A 25,345-nucleotide genomic window follows, 5' to 3' on the forward strand; every position below is an offset into this window, starting at 1 on the left:
TTTTTGACATGCGTTTTTCTGGATTTTTTGTTGTTATTCTGTCTCTCACTGTTCAAATAAACCTACCATTAAAATTATAGACTGATCATTTCTTTGTCAGTGGGCAAACGTACAAAATCAGCAGGGGATCAAATACTTTTTTCCCTCACTGTATCTGCACTTCACTGAATCTGTGAGTGTGATGCTTTTGTTCACAGTGAATATCAACAAGTCTGGATGCATCCCAAAGAAACCATATTCCCTTTACGGTACACATCCTCTGTCTCCTCATGGTGCCAGAGAGAATGATTGGGTTTCTGTACCAATAGACACCCTTATCTTAATAAATGACCCTTCTACACTCCCTGCTGTTGCCCATACAGAAAAAAACACTGGACCACTTCACATGCAATCACATTTTCATATTTAGTTTCATGTTATTATTCATATTTAGTTTCATGTTATCATATGTTGCTTTACATGTTGTCAACTGTTATCACATTAGCTTCACATAAGATCACATTTGACATGTTTAAATGTGAAATTCATGTGTTTTTTCTGTAAGGGTGACTCTCTCCTCTGTAGTACCTGTCATTGACAGAATCACAAATGTCTCCATCTCTCACGTTGTCAGGTTACTGTCAGACAAGGCTAACGACACATATTGTCCTGCATCCCTAATGGTACCATTTTCCCTTTATAGTGCACTACTTTTGACCAGGGCCTATACTGCACTATAGGGAATAGGGTACGATTTGGGACATAAGTATTGTTGTCACATCACCTTACTCATCGATACAGGCTTGGCTGCTGTCCGTCGCGGTCGCAGATGTCTTTTGCAGTGTCACTGATCCAGCAAGTGTTGTTCTCTAATGTACTCTAGCTTGTCCCGTTGAAGACTGTTCATTACTGTACCTGTGACACAGAGAACCAGACTTGGCAAAGGGACAGGATTCAATTGACAATACTGTTTCTGAACAAGTAATGTTTTTATTTCAACAGCAGCAACAGGCAAATCAAACAGGTTGAGATAAAAACATCAAGCCTGGTACAGATTCTGGTCCTGTCTTCACTAGTTTTCTGGGATCAATTATTTCAAGGTCCTTCCAATGTATTTCCTTGCTTTCTAGAGCACCTGGAGATGGGGTATCTTTCCCCTCTTCACACACGATGGAAAAGAAGGGAAGCGTGGAATGGGATTTCAGGGATTGATTTGATTACATTTTCATCCGTAATTTGGCAGTCTGGCTTTTGACCACACTTACCCCTGCAGATAGTTGGAGCAGGGCAGGCAGGGCCCTCTCTCTATCTGAATGCAATTCGGCCTGAGTGAAATTGCGTCTCACACTCTCCACAGATCCATGACGAGAAATTCCGTAGGTGGATTAGTCCCGCCTTGGCCTAGCGATATTTACATTAGGGCTGGATTTCACAACGTTTTAAAGGTGACCACCTCACCACAGCTCAAGGTTGTGGGATGCACAGGCCAATCAACGAGGAGAGCACAGACCCTGACTGCCGGGGTGGTCTCATATCTCAAGATGTGATGGAAGGAGTCACAGGCTGTGTGTGTGTGTGTGTGTGTGTGTGTGTGTGTGTGTGTGTGTGTGTGTGTGTGTGTGTGTGTGTGTGTGTGTGTGTGTGTGTGTGTGTGTGTGTGTGTGTGCGTGTGCATGTGCGTGTGCGTGTGGGTGTGCATTCAATGGATGACTGGTGCCTTAGCTCAGTATTTCTCAACCTTTTTATACCATAGGCATTGTAGAATACAGGTGTAGGATCTTAATTTGACCAGTTTCTCACAGCAGGAAAGTAATCCTGCAGCAACAGGCAATGTGAATTATTGTATGGATTATAATGAATGGACATTTTTGTAAGGGTTGATAAATTGTTTGTTAGGGCATATCAAATCTGAATTTTAAAGTGGAAATTACAAAACCTTTTTAAACTACGGATACACTACAAGTATGCATTTCCTGTAACAACAGGGTGATCAAATGAAGATTGTACATCTTTTTATATATATATATATATATATATATATATATATATATATATATATATATATATATATACTCATCACAACTCTTTCTCTGTCTTTCCAGAGGACCAGATCCCTCATGGGTTCCCCACCATAGACATGGGTCCCCAGCTGAAGGTGGTAGAGAAGACCAGGACAGCCACCATGCTGTGTGCTGCCAGTGGCAACCCTGACCCAGAGATCTCCTGGTTCAAAGACTTCCTACCTGTAGATATCAACAGCAGCAACGGGCGAATCAAACAGCTCCGCTCAGGTACAGAGTCTCTGCACGGTCAACACATACTGTGCTAAACAATTGCAGTACAAGTTCTGCTGTTCTACCGCTCGTGCAATGATGTCCGAGGGGAATAAACAGTGGTCATTGTTTGTAGTAACTTATTTGTTGTTGTAATATCACAAACGGATGTGGCAGTTTCACCGCTAAGGATTCCAGCTTTAAAGATGTCAATAAGTGTTTTCTATTACATTTTACTGAGTTAAGCTCTGTAATTACCTCAGCGGCTCCTCAGGGGGAATACTGCTGTGTTCTGTGCCTATGGCGCCTACAACAATAGGTGCAGGCAGCCATTCATCTTAACATTATAACCAACTAGCAGACTCAGAACAACTCAGAAAGGTGGCCTGGATCCAAGCACCAATGACAACTGCTCAGAGCAAACCATTGGTCCATCCTCTATCACCTTATTTAGTCAAAGGAGCCACAACAATGCTGTCCAGCTGTGCATAGCATACCTGCAGTGATTGGCCTGTTCCCTTTTCTACAGTCACTTTTCAGGGAAAACATTTCAGGGCCAACAGTTATTCCAACAGTACCTTTAGCCAGTAATGTGGCTGCCAAGCTGTGAACTTGCATATCAATGTGCCATAGGCCTCCCTACAGGCAAAACAGTTTATGAAAATGTTGGAGTCTGGGTCCCTACTCCCTAAACCCTTAGCCCCAGTGCAACCTCCAAAAGCATTCCAGCTAGGCTTCAACTCCTGAACCCCTGGCAGAATAGAATAGAATATAGAAACTAGAGGCTTCCCCTCTGAACAGAGACACAGAGAAAGGAAAGGCTGAGAGACAGGCTATAGGATATCTCTGGTATGTGTTGCAAATGACACCCTATTGCTTATAGTGCATTATAGGGCTCTGGTCAAAAGTAGTACACTATAAAGGAAATAGGATGCAATTTGGGTCACAGTCTATATGTAGCTTTGAAACCTGTGGAAGCTGAAAGATTTTCCCAGGCAGGCCTCAGTTGCAGGGCCTCCGGTGAAGGACAGATCCTCCCACCATGCATTATTAACATGACAGCACTGCAATTTGGTTCAATTTGGTTCATAGCGCTGGCTTGCCTATCTCCTCACACATAGTCTGACTCTCAAATGGCACCCTATTCCTTTTATATTGCACTAATTTTGACCACAGCCCTATGCTCCACTATATAGGGATAGGGTGCTATTTGGGAAACATCCATAGTCCCACTGCAGTCAACCACAGATGGGCATATGTCTTTTTTCTGTTTGTTTTTTAAGAGCTGTCCGTTGGTTAATTGTCTGTCAGAGGAACCGAGTAAAATACAGCTGCACTAGTGCCATGCCATCAACTTGACATTCAAGCAATTTATTTGTTCCAATACAATTCATTATGCGCTAGTGAGATTACATTTGCTCATAAATTAGTATCCCTATTACAGGACCTTTATCCATCAAGGAATGCTAATAGCTCCATATTTCAATTTGAGACCTTTGCACTGCTGGCAAATGAAAGACAGTCTGTGTCCTTTGAATGGAAAGGAGCTCAATCCCCCAGCTACTAAGGCTGAGTCCTTAATGGAGCTCAGAGCTCAATCCCCCAGCTACTAAGGCTGAGTCCTTAATGGAGCTCAGAGCGCTATCCCCCAGCTACTAAGGCTGAGTCCTTAATGGAGCTCAGAGCTCAATGCCCCAGCTACTAAGGCTGAGTCCTTAATGGAGCTCAGAGCTCAATGCCCCAGCTAGTAAGGCTGAGTCCTTAATGGAGCTCAGAGCTCAATGCCCCAGCTAGTAAGGCTGTCCTTAATGGAGCTCAGAGCTCAATGCCCCAGCTAGTAAGGCTGAGTCCTTAATGGAGCTCAGAGCTCTATCCTCCCTCTACTAAGGCTGAGTCCGTAATGGAGCTCAGAGCTCTATCCCCCCTCTACTACGGCTGAGTCCTAAATAGAGCTTAGAGCTCTATCCCCCCTCTACTAAGGCTGAGTCTTAAATTGACCTCAGAGCTCTATCCCCCTCTACTAAGTCTGAGTCCCAAATGGAGCTCAAAGCTCTATCCCCCCTCTACTAAGGCTGAGTCCCAAATGGAGCTCAAGGCTCTATCCCCCCTCTACTAAGGCTGAGTCCTAAATGGAGCTCAGAGTTCTATCCCCCCTTTACTAAGGCTGAGTCCTAAATGGAGCTCAGAGCTCTATCCCGAATCTTGTAACTATTTGGGACAGCCTAAATGGAGGTCAGAGCTCTATCCCCCCTCTACTAAGGCTGAGTCCTAAATGGAGCTCAGAGCTCTATCCCAAATCTACTAAGGCTGAGTCCTAAATGGAGCTCAGCGCTCTATCCCCCCTCTACTAAGGCTGAGTCCTAAATGGAGCTCAGCGCTCTATCCCCCCTCTACTAAGACTGAGTCCTAAATTGAGCTCAGCGCTCTATCCCCCCTCTACTAAGGCTGAGTCCTAAATGGAGCTCAGCGCTCTATCCCCCCTCTACTAAGGCTGAGTCCTAAATGGAGCTCAGCGCTCTATCCCCCTCTACTAAGGCTGAGCCCCAAATGGCACTCTGTTCTAGTGCTGAGTAATCAGTGCTTTTTGATGTCGGTTCGGTTTCGGTTCAATTGTTAAATAATTATCACGGTTTTCGATTTCGGTTTCGATAACTTTTAAAAACATGAAATGCACTATGCATTATGTGGGTTAAATGATGTAACAACACAGAATAAAACTATTAATAAAGTCCCATGATGCTAGTGACTGCCCATTACCACTTATCACTTATTATCTATAAAATATCAAATATTTCAGTTGTGTAAATTTCATTTGTTTAATTTGATGACTTTATTATTTCATTCCAAGTCATCATCTCATCTGTATAGAGCTGCTGCCTATGCTGTCTGACAAAATCACTATTTTAGTAGTTCTTCAAAGTAAATAAGGCATAATTTTATGACTGCTGAATACCAACTATCAATCACTTAGATCATGTATTTTCAGGCAGCGATATATCAGGAAGCATCTGCTCTCTATCCCTCTTGATCGCACATTCTTCTGTCTCTTCTCTCTCTGTGTCTGCCCCACATTAACCTAACATAGCAGGCATAAGAAAGAACACACAGACCAGACAAGTAGGCGCACAAAGTTAATTACCACATTTTCTGCGCTAAACTATGTCAAATAAGGGCCTGTTGGAGACTACAACTCCCTACTACACAATTCAGGCTTGATCTGATTTATCTCTAGAGAAACTGCGCAATATGAGCATTGATCTCAAATTTAAAAAAAATTACGAAATGGCATTCAAAGTTGAACCGACATCAGTCAATTAGTTGTTTAGAAACAAAAAATATCCGACATTTTGCTTAATCACTCAGCACTACCCTATTCCCTATTTAGTGCACTACTTTTTTCCAGGGCCCATATGGCTCTGGTCAAAAGTAGTATACTATGTTGGGAATGGAGTGCTATTTGGGACAGCCTTAAACATGTCATTGTCTCCCGGTAATTATCGATAGGCTTGTCCAGCTCCTCCTCTGCTGGCCTGAGGATCTGATAGGGAGGAAGGAGAGGGCTGGGAGAGGAGGAGTAGTGTCTCTAGACCTGGCTAAACCGCTCTCCTTTTCTGGTAAATACTCCTGGAGGAGGAAGGAGAGGGCTGGGAGAGGAGGAGTAGTGTCTCTAGACCTGGCTAAACAGCTCTCCTTTTCTGGTAAATACTCCTGGAGTAGCAGGCCATGGCTCTGTATGTGGAGCAGTCACTCAAACTCTCCTGGGTCCTCCTGACTCACCAGGGTTGTGTCCCATATGACACCCTGTTCCCATTATAGTGCACTACTTTTGACCGAAGCCCTATGGTCTCTGGTCAAAAGTAGCGCACTGTAGAGGGAACAGAGTGCCATCTGGGACACAACCCAGGTGATTGGTGATTCTCTCCACTGAAGCCTGCTATAGCAGTAACATAATTAGCTGAGTTTAATATGCCACCCTTTAATTATTATGAATATGTATATGGTTAATGACGACATGATAAAATGTCTTAAATATATACAGTAGTATTATGTCCTTGCGAAGGCAGAGCATGGACTGCTTAAATCCAAGGTAACAACCTATTTCTGTGCATTAATCCCAATGTATTTCTCCAACATATAGGAAAATGAATACCTGCCTACTGTATCCAGGACATTGCGAAAACATAATAAAGCTCTATTATTTTTCACAATTTGCCTAGAATATGCTGCTCTGAAATCGGCCATGGACAAAGCCTGTGATATCCATACTGAACTAAAACCAACCTTAGCTCAGTACATGGAGGCTGTATGTTTGTCCTGGCAGGTCTCAGTGTCGACCCAGTCCTCTTTAAGCTGCTGATGACCTCATCAACATGGGACACACAGCTTTTAGGGGGCTTTCCGTCCTCTCAACCTCTCCTCCACCTCTATGCTCCTGTTTAATGTGTGGATAGTGGTTTTGAGTCATTATCCAGATCGTGTGTATCTGTATAGTAACCAAACCAACTCCTCATTTGTCGCATATGACAAGATATGCCCAAATGACCCCGTACTAACAACTACAGGAATGTGAATCACTGAATGCAACCAATTATTTGTAAGGCTAGTTAGGGGGTGGTGCACAAAATATAATAATTGATAAACATGTATTTTACATGGGCCATTCGATACACATAGTTAAACATGTATTGTAACTGAAATAACTAGTTCAGTCATATTAGAATTAATCGATATGCTAATAAGCAGCAATATCATAAGTTAGCCTACTGTATTCAGGGCACAGGTTTCTTAGTATTGCATCAGATGCTGTATGTAACCTGTGTTTCTGTTAGCCTTATTACAACAGGAAGCTGAACACCCCAGATCAGTTAGATTGTCTAGACGTAGTCTCTAGAGATGATCAGAATGCCTAAGGTACCAGTCAGAAACAGATCCATTTTGGTTGAACGGAGGGTCAGACCATTCAAGACTGATGGTGATGACCAGGTGTTAACACAAACAAGCAGGTGGAGAGAATAAGTAGCTTTGTGATCATAGCAGACTGACAGCTCAGTAGCACAAATAGCCAGGTGTATAGCACAAACAACCATGGGAAGGAAACAAATAGCCAGACAAACACAACATTAAGAGTCAGGATTATAGCACACCTACATCTAAAACACATAGCCTCCAGGTGTGTTGTATAAACAGGCAAGTTCAGAGCAAAAGTAGTCACATGTATTAATATAATAGGCATTCGGAACAATAGCTATGTATTACAGAAAACCTACTTAGTCAGTTGCCACTCTGGTACGCTCACACCACATAACAGAACACATAACAGAACACATAACAGAACACATAACATAATATATAACAGAACACATAACATAAGACGTAACAGAACACATAACATAATACGTAACAGAACACATAACATAATACAGAACAGAACACATAACAGAACACATAACATAATACAGAACAGAACACATAACATAACACATAACATAATACAGAACAGAACACATAACATAATACATAACATAATACATAACAGAACACATAACATAATACATAACAGAACACATAACAGAACACATAACATAATACGTAACAGAACACATAACATAATACATAACATAATACAGAACAGAACACATAACATAATACATAACAGAACACATAACATAATACGTAACAGAACACATAACATAACACATAACATAATACATAACAGAACACATAACATAATACAGAACAGAACACATAACATAATACATAACAGAACACATCACAGAACACATAACATAATACATAACAGAACACATAACAGAACACATAACATAATATGTAACAGAACACATAACATAATATGTAACAGAACACATAACATAATACGTAACAGAACACATAACATAATACATAACATAATACATAACAGAACACATAACATAATACGTAACAGAACACATAACATAACACATAACATAATACATAACAGAACACATAACATAACACATAACATAATACAGAACAGAACACATAACATAATACATAACAGAACACATCACAGAACACATAACATAATACGTAACAGAACACATAACAGAACACATAACATAATATGTAACAGAACACATAACATAACACATAACATAATACATAACAGAACACATCACAGAACACATAACATAATACGTAACAGAACACATAACATAATACATAACAGAACACATAACATAATACGTAACAGAATACATAACAGAACACATAACAGAACACGTAACAGAACACATAACAGAACACATAACAGAACACATAACAGAACACATAACAGAACACATAACATAATACATAACAGAACACATAATATAATACATAACAGAACACATAACAGAACACATAACATAATACATAACAGAACACATAACAGTGTGTTATATCCAGAAATTAAAAAGGTGATTTTATTTTTTTTAAATTCTAACATGTTGAGGGAGAAATAGCTACTGGAACGCAATAATCAGGCTCTTCTTCACTCTGCTGTTTCTTCTCTTCTTTCTCTCTTTCTCTCTTTCTCTCTTTCTCTCTTTCTCTTTCTTTTTCTCTCTCTCTGTCTCTGTCTCTCTCTCTCTGTCTCTCTCTCTCTCTCTCTCTCTCTCTCTCTCTCTCTCTCTGTTTCTCATCTTTGTACTAATGCTTCTCTCTAATCTTATTTGCATTCAAATGACCTCACCAGGTGGTACACCAATCAGAGGTAAGAATGCTGGGTACAGAAAAAATGTCCACTCATGTCATCCTTCCTGTCCTCCTCCTCGTTCTCCTCCTCCTTTTCCTCCTCCATTCACCTCACAATGTCCCCATCTCCAGTTCTCTGTCCTTCTCGCTCTCTCGGGCTGGACTCCTTCTCTGATTCAGCGCATGACCTTTTCTAAACTGTCTGGTCTATAGCACCTCTAAAAAACACAAACATCAAAGAAAGAATATTAAAAATCCTTACTAGACATCCCATTCAAATTAAGCCCGTCTTATTGTTCACCTAAGAAAACTGTAACGTTGTAGAAAGAAAATAAGGGACCTGCTTAAACTGTAGATTTCCAAAACATATGATTCATATTTTGAATGACAGCTCTATCCCATGTTTAGGTGGTGATCTCTTGGCCACTCTTTCAGGTTTTATATTCCTAGATTCCCCGTGATGAGGCTGAAATGACTGTATTTGCATACCCAGCGTATGGTGGGATTGACACCTAATGTGATTAGTAGTCAGTGAAGTGTTGTAGAGGTGATCAACGCTGACCCCTGTCTGAGCACTGTCCTGAGAGGATGTAGTCAGAGGCAGGGTGAACGAATAGGTAGTAGACTGCATCATTAAAGGTTCAACTTCCCTTTAAGCCCTCCAAGGGCAGAGTGAGAGTGGAGTTCAAACCTCTTTGTTATGGGGCTCCTAGAATCTTCATGGCTGCATCTCCAATGGCACCATATTCCTACATAGTGCCCTATTCAAAAGTCACAAGTAGTGCACTATATAAGGAATAGGGTTCCATTTGGGACAGAGCCCATCTCTTTGACTGAGAAGTCGTCATATACCTCTCGCAGCTTGATTAGCTTCTTTTATACAAGGTAGAATAAAATAAGCTGCTTGATTAGCTTTTTAATGGCAACAGGTAGCCTAGCCGTTAAGAGCATTGGCTACCTGCCAGAGCCCTATGGGCCCTTGTCAAAAGTAGTGCACTACATGTATATAGGGAATAGGGTGTTAGAAGTGTCTCGAAGTTAAGCCGCCTGAAGGGAGAATGCTAAGACCTTGGAAAGAGAACTGTACATGGAACAGGTCTCTCATTATCATTCTAACACAATTGCATTGTGATATGGAAAGGAAATATATTGGAGGGAAGAAAGGCTTACCTGTGTTGGGCTCAGTATGTGTGTGTGTGTGTGTGTGTGTGTGTGTGTGTGTGTGTGTGTGTGTGTGTGTGCCTGTGTGTGCCTGTGTGTGCCTGTGTGTGCCTGTGTGTGCCTGCGTGTGCCTGCGTGTGTACAAGTGGGAGTGTAGATGAGTTTGTCTACGTGACATGTGTAGCATCAGTATACACATCTCAGCCAGAATCCCCTTGATGACTGACATAAAAGATGGCGGCTGCTGGATGAAGATATGTCTGGGCGCCCCTCCGTCTCACCTAACTCCAGATCCACATGGATGTCACCACACCACTCTTTTTATTTCTATTTCTCAACTTGTCTGACGAAACTCATCCCATATGATGCATTTCAGGATTAACTTCTGAAATATATTCTCACATTTCTTTTCTATCAATGTTCTGTCAGCCAATCACTGATGGCAACCTGCATGATGTGTGTTACATCATGGTCAACAGCATCACTCTACCTAACCGCCAGACACACAGTCATATTGTCTGTCTAAACCAATCAACAATCTACTGTATATGAAGAACTGTTTGTTGTGTACATAAAAATACACTTGGATGTATGCTTTGGTAAATGGTAAGAGAAAGTGATCAACCATTGTGATCACTCTGAGTGAGCAGGAATCAGGTAAGTTGTGTTCCTGATCAAGGCTTCATTTGTCTTCCGTTCAGGACAGGGGCCAAAGAGGACTATAGTAGAAATGAAGGAGTCTTTCACCTTCTAGTCTGTTTTGAATCATTTGTTTCCTCACCGTTTGAGAAATGGTTGCCGTCCTCACTGTCACCAACAGTAGAGCAGGTGATAACACCTAATCAGTGGTGAACAAAGTAGAATTGATTAGTGATTTGTAACTAGTTTATCTGCGAGGCTGAAGCTTTGGTAGAGTGATGAGGAGAGAGTTAAAGAACAGCAGAACTCTTAATGATTCCCATGTCTCTGTACTGACATTGTCATTACTCACAGAATGGCTTAGGCCTGTATTTGACTTTAGTGTTGGAAAGTGAGAAGATATGTTTTTTGTTTATGAGACACCAGGTGTACAATTCCTCACCTTTAAACTACTGTACACCTTTGAATTCTTTGCTTTGCTTTTATCCTCTGTCCAGACTTACTGTATCTCCAGGATGGCCTGCAGTTCCTGTTAATAACCACATATGGGTATTTCAAGGAAAATACTACTGCATCATTCCTGCAGAATATAGGTCCCTTATAGGAAGCCTCATGTCCTCTGTGCTTTGGTCTTTCTCAATGTTGCCAAAATATCTGTCTGCTGGATGGGCTTGTTGTCAAAACGTTGGTTGTTTTGATATACAGTACACTGTACATGAATGACAAGTCGGCTTGGTTATTTCTGTTTTTGTTTAGGCAAAACAGGTGTGTGTGCGGATGGGTGAGTTTGAATTCATGTATATGTCTGAACACACATATCAGTATGTGTATGTGTCCCAAATGGCACCCTAATCCCTACATAGAGCACTACTTTTGACCAAGACCCATGAGATTCTGGTCAAAAGTAGTGCACTATGTAGGGAGTAGGGTGCCATTTGAGACGCAGGCGTTGTATCCCGTTCTATCCGTCTGAGTGGACTCTGAGCCTTGACAGTCTGTCCTCTCTCTTCAGGAGCTCTCCAGATAGAGAACAGTGAAGAGTCCGACCAGGGCAAGTACGAGTGTGTGGCGGTCAACAGCGCCGGGACCCGCTACTCGGCTCCGGCTAATCTCTACGTGAGAGGTAAGTACCCTGCCTGGGTGAGCAGGTCTCTGCTAACAGTGGGCATCATCCACCCACCCATCCACCCATATCTGTTCTATTCTATCACTTCCCACAGTGCTCGCTGGTCAAGTGGTAAAGGATAGTGTAAGCTAACCCACTCCACAGCTACACAACAGTTGAGTGGGGTTAGTTTACACTCAGGGCCGGATTACCAAACGGGCATGCAGGGCTAGGGTCGGGGCCCCCCCAGATAGCATATGATAGCACAATGTGAAGAATTGCAGTATAAAACGCCCCGGGGGGGGGCGAAGCAAGTCCGGTCCTGCTTACACTAACTGGTCAACTTACCCATTCTTCTCCACAGCGAGTCCGTTTAGCTATACAAATTCTCCACAAGGATCTATTCAAATCACTACCTGACTGGCTGGAAACTGACAAGTCAACCAACTACTTCTTCACTGGAATAATAGAGCATCTAACCAGTCAACTGGTCTGTTAACCAGTCAACTAGTCACTAAACCAGTCAACCAACCAGTGAACCAGCCAACCATTCAGTGAAGGTCTCAGCCTAACCTGTTGATGCCTGTTGTGTCTGTTCTTGTTCTGTAAATGTTTTGTCTGTTCTCTGTGTGGGGGTGTATTTTTTATTGTTTTTTCTTTCTCTTATCTCCTGGGAGATTGCATACTTTTAATAACTGTCTCCTGTTATTAGGGTATTTGACCCCATTCACCTCACAGGAGTTGAAGCAGGATGTTTTGACTCTTAAGAGGTGAATGGGAGGTCAGGTGTGGTTTCACCACATTGTCTTGGGTTGCATCCCAAATGCCACCATATTCCCTATAAAGTGGACTACTTTTGACTAGTGCTCATAGGGCTCTGGTCAAAAGCAGTGCTCTATATAGGTAATAGGGTGGCATTTGGGACGCAAGCTTGGTAAAGTGGAGGGAGTTATTATAGGCTGGTGGTACATGTGCAGTCTTGAAGGAATACAAACAAGGCCAATAGACACCTGGATGGTTACTGTTATCCTGAGAGGAGGAAATTCCCACATCAACAAGATATTCATTCAATGGTTGTGTCTCAAATGGCACCCTATTCCCTAAATTGTGCACTGCCAGTCTGTGTTCTTCTAGTACAAAGTCAACAGGGCTGATCAAATCAAACTGAACCTCCATGGTATTTTAGAGAGGAATTTTTGGCAGCAAATAATTCAATTAGCCACTATTCCACCATCCAATACCAGCTTCTCAAAGGCAACTTCCATGCCTCAACTCTAGTTGATTCCGTATGACCTCGCTTTTACATGTTTCTGACACTCCTATAGGTTTTCAACAGTGCTCATTGCAAACACATTGAAAAAGTTCCTTATTAAGGACAAATAATGAAGTTATTCCCACCTTATGTTACTGAGACCATTCTGATACATCAATATTGGTTGTAGATTACCATTTATCCGTTTCCATCCAATAAATATTTCTTCATATGTCTTAATTAGTGTCTTAATCAAGTCTTAATTCATGGCATCACATAAATTACTTTGTTCTTCAAATTAAATGTTAACTAGCTTCCAGTAGGTTAATATGTTTTCCTTGCAGAGTTATAATTCTTAAGTCAATGTTATAATGTTCCCTCCATCTAACTTCTTCAGATAACTTCAGATAACTTCACTACCAAAAACCTGTAATTATTCAGGTTCTGCCACATCTATACCACAGCATAAAAGCAGCAGTCCTACCCTGCATTGCAGCAGATGCCTTCTGGGTAAATTGTCCCCTGATTGACCTCCGACATACAGACAGGAAACATCCTATGGATGTGGAAACCTGACATGCGTGCCATTTGCTTGAATGTTTGTTGCACTGTGGAACAGTTTGTAATGAACGACACATTTCTCCCAAAACGTCCTTGTAAGTTCTTGAACAGACTTTGAGGTACGTTTTCTCCCGTTTGGTAGGTTGGTGATGTGTGGCTTGAAGCAATGAGTTACGTGTTTAAAGGGCAGTGGCCATGCTGACAGCATTCCCCAACCCACAACCCAACCCCTCCCTGTTTATCAACTGGTCGTTCAGTACCGTTTCCGTACAGTTGAGTGTTCCAGAACGTGAAATCGTACTGTACACAGCCCTGGAAACCTCCTCATTCACCCGGCTCGTGAATTCCCCCAGATTATGCAGGTTGACGTTTATTTTCATGAGTCTTGTCCTAGAGGCAGAACTGATCGATTTCCCCTTAAATAGGCCAGCTTCAAAGTCAGAATTGTATTTATTGTAAAAATTCATGAAAAATTAGCTTTTTGGTCTTAATTTAAGGTTACGGTTAAGCATTAGGGTTCATTAGGGTTAGCAATGTGGTTAAGGTTAGGGTTAGGTTTAAAATTGTTTGAATTTGTGGCTGTGCTAGCTAGTGACCACTCTGCAGAACTGCCTCCAGGAACAAGATTCATGACAGTAAACGCTAACCTGCCCAGATTACATACATGACCCATTCAGTGATAAGGAAGAAAACTCATATAAAAGACATATAGAGGAGATTATATCCTGCTGCGCTCCCCTTTTGATCTGGGTTATGTCCCAAATGCCACCATATCCCCTACACTCTATTCCCTCTATAGTGCACTACTTTTGACCAGAGGGTTTCATTTGGGACGCATACCTTAACTCGAACCACATGGCAGAGTGAGTGCAGTCGCAGGGAATATACAGATTTAGCATTGGTCCGATTGCTGAATGGCATTTAATATATGTATGAGTGTTCTGTAATCAGCCTGCACATGCCCTGTGCATGAGTAAGAGGTTGTGTAGTTGGTTGCTTGTGTGTGTGTGTGTGTGCTTGTGCACATGTTACAATCCTGCAATATGTGCATGTGTATGTGTGCGTGCAATTTGTGTGTGAGAGCAGATTACATCTCACCCTGGAGAGAGAAATTACCTTTGAGAACGCAAATAGTATTTTTAAGTGTTCCTTACACTGAAAAAATGATGCATATTCTATTTTTCACTGAAATCCCTCAGTCCATTATGCGTTGCCATGGAGTTTTACTTTTTTGTTGAATAATTTGAGAAAAAAAAAACGTTATATGCTGTGCTGAAATATCACTGTACTAAAACCTACAACTGAAGTCATTAAGGTCGCGACTACCAGGCTTTTTCCTGTGTGTTGTTTTCTTACTCGTTTCTGTATCTGTACAATGTGTTCTTGTCTGAACGGGTCTAACTCCTGTCTCTCCAGGTGTGTGCTCTACTTTACCAGGGTTGTCATTTCCTTTGCACATTCTGATGCCTGAAATAGAGAGTGTGTGTGTGTGTGTGTGTGTGTGTGTGTGTGTGTGTGTGTGTGTGTGTGTGTGTGTGTGTGTGTGTGTGTGTGTGTGTGTGTGTGAAGAGAGATGGTTTTCTTCTCTCTCTTCTAAATCTGTACTTCTTCCTTTTATACTGTCTGTCTCTCTCAGCTTTTTCTTTCTGATCACCGGTGTTCTTGTATCATATACACAGACTGTATATGGGAGCGTTCATTTCACAAATGCTTATCCTGCTATGAAAAAGAAGTCTACCATTGTCTGTGTGCTTTCTCATGTCTGTATGTGGTTTGCCTTAGTTTCACTCAAGGTTTCATGTGCCTTGGGGTTTTCTGAGTTTCTCTGAAACATGTTTGTGTGTGATTTGTGTTCTTTTTTTTCTTTTTTTTCTGTGTGTGTGTGTGTGTGTGTGTGTGTGTGTGTGTGTGTGTGTGTGCTCGCGCGCGTTGTGTACGTGTGTGCGTGCGTGAATAGATCTAGGTTAGAAACAGTCTTTAATACAAAGGAACTACATCTATAAAGCATATCATCTTTAGATACACTATACAGTACTCTCTGGTCAGTGTATAGCTCTCTGGTCAGTGTATAGCTCTCTGGTCAGTGTATAGCTCTGTGGTCAGTGTATAGCTCTCTGGTCAGTGTATAGCTCTCTGGTCAGTGTATAGCTCTGTGGTCAGTGTATAGCTCTGTGGTCAGTGTATAGCTCTCTGGTCAGTGTATAGCTCTCTGGTCAGTGTATAGCTCTGTGGTCAGTGTATAGCTCTGTGGTCAGTGTATAGCTCTCTGGTCAGTGTATAGCTCTGTGGTCAGTGTATAGCTCTGTGGTCAGTGTATAGCTCTGTGGTCAGTATATAGCTCTGTGGTCAGTGTATAGCTCTCTGGTCAGTGTATAGCTCTGTGGTCAGTCTATAGCTCTGTGGTCAGTGTATAGCTCTGTGGTCAGTGTATAGCTCTGTGGTCAGTGTATAGCTCTCTGGTCAGTGTATGTGGTCAGTGTATTGCTCTGTGGTCAGTGTATAGCTCTGTGGTCAGTGTATAGCTCTGTGGTCAGTGTATAGCTCTCTGGTCAGTGTATGTGGTCAGTGTATTGCTCTGTGGTCAGTGTATTGCTCTGTGGTCAGTGTATAGCTCTCTGGTCAGTGTATAGCTCTGTGGTCAGTGTATAGCTCTGTGGTCAGTGTATAGCTCTCTGGTCAGTGTATAGCTGTGTGGTCAGTGTATAGCTCTCTGGTCAGTGTATAGCTCTGTGGTCAGTGTATAGCTCTGTGGTCAGTGTATAGCTCTCTGGTCAGTGTATAGCTCTGTGGTCAGTGTATAGCTCTGTGGTCAGTGTATAGCTCTGTGGTCAGTCTATAGCTCTGTGGTCAGTGTATAGCTCTCTGGTCAGTGTATAGCTCTGTGGTCAGTGTATAGCTCTGTGGTCAGTGTATAGCTCTCTGGTCAGTGTATAGCTCTGTGGTCAGTGTATATCTCTCTGGTCAGTGTATAGCTCTCTGGTCAGTGTATTGCTCTGTGGTCAGTGTATAGCTCCGTGGTCAATGTATAGCTCTGTGGTCAGTGTATTGCTCTGTGGTCAGTGTATAGCTCTGTGGTCAGTGTATAGCTCTGTGGTCAGTGTATAGCTCTGTGGTCAGTGTATAGCTCTCTGGTCAGTGTATAGCTCTCTGGTCAGTGTATAGCTCTGTCGTCAGTGTATAGCTCTCTGGTCAGTGTATAGCTCTGTGGTCAGTGTATAGCTCTGTGGTCAGTGTATAGCTCTGTGGTCAGTGTATAGCTCTCTGGTCAGTGTATAGCTCTGTGGTCAGTGTATAGCTCTGTGGTCAGGCCATTTTGCGTGTGAGTCTCTGACTCTCAGTGTATGACTAGTTCAGAGTCAGTGACGTCAGTGATGTTTGTATTCACACCCAGCCTCTCTCTGCTCTCCTCAGTGGCTCTGCTAAGAAGGAGTCAATGGGCAGAGTAAATGTGGCCTGACTTAGCTACCGGCAGGACACTGTCAGTTTTGTGTGCATAATGAAGTCCGCTTGTCAGCCAGGGAGACTCTGCCTGTGTCCCAAATTACACCCCTATTCCCTTTATAGTGCACTACTTTTGACTGGTCAAAACTAGTGTGATTTCTAGGAACTAGTGTTCCATTTGAGATGTAGCCCCTGACTCTGTAATTCCATCTTAATACATGATGGAAAGGGAGGGGCTTAGGGCATGAGAGTAGTCAAGAAAAGGGAGGAGTGTGTGTGATTGTGTGTGTGATTGTGTGTGTGTGTGTGTGTGTGTGTGTGTTTGGTTGTGTTGTGTTGGGTTGGGTTTATATTCATGTATGTACTGTATGAGAGATGTTGCTATGTGTATTCGTTGGGTGTGTGTGTGTGTGTGTGTGTGTGTGTGTGTGTGTGTGTGTTTGGTTGTGTTGGGTTTATATTCATGTATGTACTGTATGAGAGATGTTGCTATGTGTATTCTTTGGGTGTGTGTGTGTGTGTGTGTGTGTGTGTGTGTGTGTGTGTGTGTGTGTGTGTGTGTGTGTGTGTGTTTGGTTGTGTTGGGTTTATATTCATGTATGTACTGTATGAGAGATGTTGCTATGTGTATTCTTTGGGTGTGTGTGTGTGTGTGTGTGTTTGGTTGTGTTGTGTTGTGTTGTGTTTATATTCATGTATGTACTGTATGAGAGATGTTGCTATGTGTATTCTTTGGGTGTGTGTGTGTGTGTGTTTGGTTGTGTTGTGTTGTGTTGTGTTTATATTCATGTATGTACTGTATGAGAGATGTTGCTATGTGTATTCTTTGGGTGTGTGTGTGTGTGTGTGTGTTTGGTTGTGTTGTGTTGTGTTTATATTCATGTATGTACTGTATGAGAGATGTTGCTATGTGTATTCGTTGGGTGTGTGTATCAATGCACTGGCTTTTGTCTCCATGGTGTTCTCTTCACTTTCTCTTTTATGGATAAGCGGAACTATTTGCCTGTTTTACTCTCTTTGTTTCTCCTTGTCTTCCTCCTCTTCTTCCTCTTCTTCTTCCTCTTCCTCCTCTTTTTTATCTTCTTGTTTTTTCTTTTTCTCTTTTATGTTTATTCCCTCCATCATCATCGCACCCCGCCATCCAAAAAACAATCTGAACCTCACCAAATCCTCTCAGATCAACGAGAAGGTTGGTTTTTTTTCACTCTTCACCTTCCTGCTTCTCCTCCGGTACCCCACAGTGCACCCAGGGTCAGCGGACTGGAGCCTGGCAGCATCCACGGCATCAGGCTGGGTGCCAAGGCCCGTCCCGGCCTGATGGGCCTCTCAGGAACCTACCTGCCTTTACCAACCTGAACCTCCTATGTGCATCTCCTACCTTGTCCCTACCCCTCAACCATACCGCTGCTATGCTGCTTGCCTCCACCCTCAACCATCTGCACTGTTATATGTCTTTGAATATGCCTGGCATGGATGTGTCTTCTCTGTTAGCTTCAGTCTGTCAAGTCTGGACCTTGTTTTCTTAGGTGTTCCTCACCTCACCTGGGGTGTGTCTATTCCATCCCACCGTCCGTCCAACCATGGTTGTGTGCAAATTGGCACCCTAGTCCCTATATAGTGCACTACTTTTGGCCAGAGCCTCATGGGGCCTGAGCCCTCACATCTCTGCTGCCCACAGGCTCTCACTAATCTAACTGAATGCTCCACTCACCTTCTGTTACCTCTCATCCACCTACATCAGCTGGTAGCATAGCTCTCCACCATACAATCTTAGAGAATACAGAGACATAAGGATCATACCTTGACTTTGCCCTATCTAAGATACTCACTCAATGCTGAATCATGAATAGGGGTTGGATGTGGATTTCTTTCTCATCTAGGGAGTAACAATAGGCTATCAGTAGAAAGCATTGCAGCCTTGGCTATATCCATTGTTTATGATACCTTGAAAATGAGGAGCGTGTGGGCTCTGAGTGACGGAACGGTCAGGTCTTGTATTATTTAGACACCAGCCGTGTGGTTTCTCATTGTCTAATATTAATCCTGGGGTCAGGGAACACATATAGGGATGTTACATGAAGCTTAAGAGATCAGAACTATTTACATAAAAGTTCAAATTTCAATATTTGCCTTTTTTCCCACCACCCTGGAACGCTTAACCTTTAGGAGAGAGTCTTGTGTTATTCTGGTTAACTGGGAAGAGCCTTCAGAGTTTTCGAGTGTTTAAACGGGCTAAATCAGCTTTGATTGTTTATTTTGGAATCAGTATTCAATTTGGGCTTCCAGATTTAGTTCACAGAACAGTGAGAGCAGAGAAAAACAGGGTGACGGAGAGACTACGGAGGAGAGGAGGATCATTATTCTTTAACTATGTTTTTTTCTTTATTTCAAGGACCCAGTGCGTTTTCCCATTTTTTTTCTAGTCTGTCTTTTCAAGCTTAAAGCTGAGCTGAGGAGCTGTCTCTCTGTAGGGGAGATGGATACAAACCGTCTCAGCCACCCGACCCTCCTGCCAACTCACACATCAGCTAGGCACTTCCCAAAATGGAGGTCCATGCTAGCAATTTACCTCCCAATAATCCCAGACAGTCTCATGCTTTTTCTCTAATAAAGGACTATATTTTGGCTAGATAACCAACTCCTTCCTCTCCTTTGTATTATTCAGAAATACTTACTTAGTTACTTTTATTGATAGAGAAGGAGCCGCAGGAGATGCTGTTATCTGTTTCTCTGCCTCCTCTCATTGCCAATATATTCTTTTCCCAGTTCAGTTGGCTAGGAATCTCAACTCTCCATTCTATCTGCTCCAAACAGATGACAGAAGTAGCTTTCTGGATGTTTGTAGCTTTGTCAGAAGACAATTAGTCAGAATAGAGAAATATTCAAAGTCCATGTAATGTATGATATACAATATGTTGTACTGTATATCAGTACACATTAATGCTTGCATTGTGTGTTACACATCTAATTGAGCATTATGCTTGCATAATGCATTCCCATGTCAAAGTGCATTCCCATGTCAAAGTTTCTGTCACAGAGTTTCCAAAGCCATAACCCATAGTATTGAAGAGACTGTTTGGTGAGAAATGTTGGTTCTCTCTTCTATGTGATGTTGGTAGACCATTGCTCCTAGATCCCAGCACAGAGTATAAAGAATGGATGAGAACCTCTTGTTGGACCTGGAGCTCATCTTGTAACCAGATGACTTGTTAATGTTGTTGTTTGTTTTGTTTACTTGTTGTACAGCGGTCAGTAGAATCCCTGTACAGTGTGGTCTTGCAGTACCTCCGCAGGCAGGCAAACTGAAGTCCAATAGTTTTACTGGCATCGATAAGACAAGGAATTTGAGTTGGTCTGTAAATTACTTCAGGGATAGTTGTGTTATTGTTTATTATAGGACCATTTTGTGTGATCACTCAAGCATGGCATCATGATCGTAGCTGCTATGTAGCTAGCTAGTAATGTGCTTGATGCTTTGTTTGCCTTGTGCCTGGGCTGCTGCATGCCTTGCTTGACAATATCTGTGTGCCAAAAATGTGTGTGCAACAACGATTGTGCTTCCACCCCCCCCACCCCCTACCGCCCTCAGCTCCAAATCCTTACATTTTCTTTATCAGGACTCTGCTTCCAATCCCAAATCCTTCCTTCCCTCTCCTTCTCTCCCCCCTCTCTCTCTGTGGCATGCCAATGAAGATAAGAGTGTGTCTGCATTATAACTGACAGCTTCTCATGTTGCTACTGCTGATACTACTTCCTCTGATACTAAAACTGCTTCCTGTGAAACCAGTGACTAAACCCCACGGCGTTCTCCTGCTCCCTTCTACTGCGTGGAGGATGACATTAGTTCTCTTCCTCCACCACTTTCTGGTGACCTTTATCCTTTGACCTGTACCACCGCCTCCATAGCCAATAATAATCAAGATAACCCCTTGTTATAACCTTTCTGAGTCACTCACTCAGTCAGCAAATCAACACTAACCATTTTGTGACCATTTTCCATGTCCATGGGTAACCTCCAACCTCCTCATCCTTCTAATAATGTACACAGTGACTAATGTTGGCTTGCTCTAATTCCTCCTTCTATGCCCTGCGCTGCCCAGCATGTCACTTTGACAACTTGCAGACTCCAATCTAACACATTGGTGCATTTCCTCTGAAAAGCTCTGAGTCACTCGACCATTGGCCTCAAATTGATTACAGAGGAATAGATGTATACATCTCAAAATCTCAGTGTTTTCGTGACTTGAATAAATCACACTCGGATTTTATTTAAGGTTTGGTGCATACATAGATTGTGCACATGGCACACATCCATGCATGCACACACACATACAGTGCATTCGGAAAGTATTCAGACCCCTTGACTCTTTCCACATTTTAATACGTTACAGCATTATTCTAAAATTGATTCAATGTTTTTTTCCCCTCATCAATCTATTCACAACACCCCATAATGACAAAGCAAAAACAGGTTATTTGAAATTCTTGCTAACGTATATAAAAAAAATCTAACTGAAATATCATATTTACATAAATATTCAGACCCTTTGCTCAGTACTTTGTTGAAGCACCTTTGGCAGCGATTACAGCCTCGAGTCTTCTTGGTTATGACACTACAAGCTTGGCACACCTGTATTTGGGGAGTTTCTCCCATTCTTCTCTGCAGATCCTCTCAAGCCCTGTCAGGTTGGATGGGGAGCGTTGCTGCACAGCTATTTTCAGGTCTCTCTAAAGATGTTATATCGGGTTCATGTCCGGGCTCTGGCTGGGCCACTCAAAGACATTCAGAGACTTGTCTCGAAGTCACTCCTGCTTTGTCTTGGCTGTGTGCTTAGGGTCATTGTCCTGTTGGAAGGTGAACCTTTGCCCCAGTCTGAGGTCCTGAGCGCTCTGGAGTAGGTTTTCATCAAGGATTTCTCTTTACTTTGCTCCATTCATCTTTCCCTCGATCCTGACTAGTCTCCCTGTCCCTGCCATTGAAAACATCCCCACAGCATGAAGCTCCCACCACCATGCTTCACCGTAGGTATGGTGCCAGGTTTCCTCCAGATGTGATGCTTGGCATTCAGGCCAAAGAGTACAACCTTGGTTTCATCAGACCAGAGAATCTTGTTTCTCATGGTCTAAGAGTCCTTTAGGTGCCTTTTGGCAAACTCCAAGCAGACTGTCATGTGCCTTTTACTGAGGAGTGGCTTCTGTCTGGCCACTCTACCACAATGGCCTGATTGGTGGAGTGCTGCAGAGAAGGTTGCCTTTCTGGGAGGTTATCCCATCTCCAGAGAGGAACTCTGGAGTTCTGTCAGAGTGACCATTGGGTTCTTGGTCATCTCCCTGACCAAGGCCCTTCTCCCCCGATTGCTCAGTTTGGCCGGGCGGCCAGCTCTAGGGTCTTGGTGGTTCCAAACTTCTTTAATTTAAGAATGATGGAGGTCACTGTGTTCTTGGGGACCTTCAATGCTGCTGAAATATTTTGGTATCCTTCCCCAGATCTGTTCCTCAACACAATCCTGTCTCGGAGCGCAACGGACAATTCCTTCGACCTCATGGCTTGATTTTTGCTCTGACATGCACTGTCAACTGTGGGACCTTATATAGACAGATGTGTGCCTTTCCAAATCATGCCCAATCAATTGAATTTACCACAGGTGGACTCCAATCAAGTTGTAGAAACATCTCAAGGATGATCAATGGAAACAGGATGCACCTGAGCTCAATTTCGAGTCTCATAGCAAAGGGTCTGATACTTATGTAAATTAGGGAATATACTTTTGTTATTTTTTAGAAATTTTAAAAATTTCAAATAGCTAGTTTTTGCTTTGTCGTTATGGGGTATTGTGTGTAGATTGATGAGGAAAAAAATAGATTTAATCAATTTTAGAATAAGGCTGTAACGTAACAAAATGTGGAAAAAAATTCAAATAACCAGTTTTTGCTTTGTCGATATGGGGTATTGTGTGTAGATTGATGAGGAAAAAAATTGATTTAATCAATTTTAGAATAAGGCTATAACGTAACAAAATGTGGAAAAAAATTCAAATAACCAGTTTTTGCTTTGTCGATATGGGGTATTGTGTGTAGATTGATGAGGAAAAAAATTGATTTAATCAATTTTAGAATAAGGCTATAACGTAACAAAATGTGGAAAAGGTGAAGGGGTCTAAATACTTTCTGAATGCACTGTATGCATACAAAATCTAAGTCTCGGCTTAGGTAAGGTAAGGTGAATACAGTAGAAGACATAGGCTTAATGAAAAAGGAATTTTGTTATGTTGTGTTAGTGTAGCACCAGGTGCTTTAGCTACCCATAATGCACCGCAGTTGGTAGTTATCTTCATGTTCCTCAGTTCTGGGGGGGGTTTAGAGATGGAGGGAGAGAGAGTGAAAGAGGAATAGCAACCTCACCTCACACCCCATGCAGCATTCAAGTCACATAAAACTGAGCTGTTTGTATTAGAGGGAAAAAAACGACCATTTTGGTCCCCTGCCTGTTTTTAAACCCAGTTTGGAGAGATGTATCTGCTGACCAGCCAGGGCTGGTGGGCCCTAGAATAAGTACTATATTACTACTCTGCCTGCATCATTTTGCTGTGGTAAGGAAATAAGCAAGTCATTTCTTTGTCATGATGATAAACACAGTTTTTAAGAGAGTTGTGATGTGAATAATATTGCCTCCATTTTATCTTCAAACACAAAACAGAGGTCTGCTACAGAGTTCTCCTCCCGCTTCCCAAATTAAATTCTGGCTACATCGCAAAAGGCACCCTATTCCCTACATAGTGCACTACTTTTGAACAGAACCCATTGGGCTCTGGTTAAAAGTAGTGTACTATATAAGGGATAGGGTGCCATTTGGTTCGGTGTTTTGCTGCAACCTTGGATCTTTCCTGTTCAAAGGGAGATGAAAATGGGAACGTTAGTTATTTATAGGTCTCATTCTCAGACAGTATCATACTGCTGCTTACTGATGATCAAGAGTCTCAGCGCTGTCTGAAAGGGGATAGTTTTGCGGGTGTCTTAATGCGAGTTCCTGCAGATCTGTGTGTGTTGGGAGATCAATTGAGAATTGAAACGTCAAGGCCTGGTTTTGGCTGCTTGCTGTGCTTCACCTGCAGGATGATTTACAACCGCTCTGTGAGGTTATAGCAACAGAAATACAGTCGTAAAATATGAGATTGGCAGTAGTGGCACCCTGATACATCTAAAAGTTTTGCAACTCGACTTTTAAAAAGTTTCCTCTTTCTGAGATTTTGACTTGAGATCACTCTAAAACGTTAAACGGAATGGCCCATAACTTTGGCCTAGAGCCAGCCCGCTCCCCTCGTCTCACTATCTCTCTATCTATTTTTTTTCTCTCTCTCTCTCTCCTCTCCTCCTTCCCTTCTTCCACCCTCTGTCGTTCCCTCTGTCCGCCACGTCACGTTCTCAGGCAAGGCCAGTCTCCGTGGGAATCCGTGTTAATGTCAACCATCTGTATCACAGACCCTTATGGTTCCCTCCCGTCCTTTTCTCCTCCCAGCCGCTCCCAGCAGATAGACAATGCAGCGCTTGTATTTAGAGAGAGGATGGCCTCCAACACCACCACTATGTTCTCTCTCAAGATTACTATCTCCTCTCGTCTCACTTATTGAATGACTGACTGAGCCCATGCAAATACTGAACATTTATTTCTCTAAGTTATTATTCACTTGGTTGTAACTAATTAACTTAAATACTGTACGTGATTGAGCCAAAGGAAGACATTATGTGTGCATAGAACAGAATCCTCTTTCAGTTTCTTTGTTCAAAGAAGTACCGCTCCCAAATTATACAACACTAGCTATACCCTGCTGTGTTTCATTTAAGTTGTCAGGCAGTGCAAAGTGAAAACGTTATTCAGTGTGAAAGCCTAAGGATCTGTCCCAAATGGCTCCCTATTCCTTATGTAGTGCACACATTTTGAACAGGGCCCATATGGCTCTGATCAAAAGTGGTGTACTAAATAGCGAACAGGGTGCCATTTGGGATGCAGGTCAGATCTGTCATAATCCTCTACATCTCTCCCTGTTTATCTGACACAGCATGTAGTTCTCCCCTTCTACCCGGTGAAAAGACCGTAAGCCACCATCTAAGCCCCTCGCAGCTGGAATATTCACAATTTGCGCTTAAATGATACTTTGTGAGTCACATTTCGTGACCATTCTTAGCCTTCCCATTGAAGGGGTGTGTGAGCACTTTATCTGC

General features: G+C 42.4%; 1 protein-coding gene across 1 annotated transcript in view; it reads left to right on the plus strand.

Moving 5' to 3' along the window:
• Positions 1 to 2,085: 2,085 nt before the first annotated feature.
• ptprfa (protein tyrosine phosphatase receptor type Fa) overlaps positions 2,086 to 25,345 on the plus strand; it is a gene marked incomplete in the record, with an annotated part of 146,376 nt that continues 123,116 nt past the window's right edge. Inside the window, 4 exon segments of the mRNA XM_029707766.1 lie at positions 2,086 to 2,270; positions 8,968 to 8,985; positions 11,779 to 11,889; positions 18,303 to 18,314. Of these exon segments, the coding sequence (XP_029563626.1) occupies positions 2,117 to 2,270; positions 8,968 to 8,985; positions 11,779 to 11,889; positions 18,303 to 18,314 (295 nt within the window).

Source organism: Salmo trutta, chromosome 22 (genome assembly GCF_901001165.1).
Source record: "Salmo trutta chromosome 22, fSalTru1.1, whole genome shotgun sequence".
NCBI lineage: Eukaryota > Metazoa > Chordata > Actinopteri > Salmoniformes > Salmonidae > Salmo > Salmo trutta.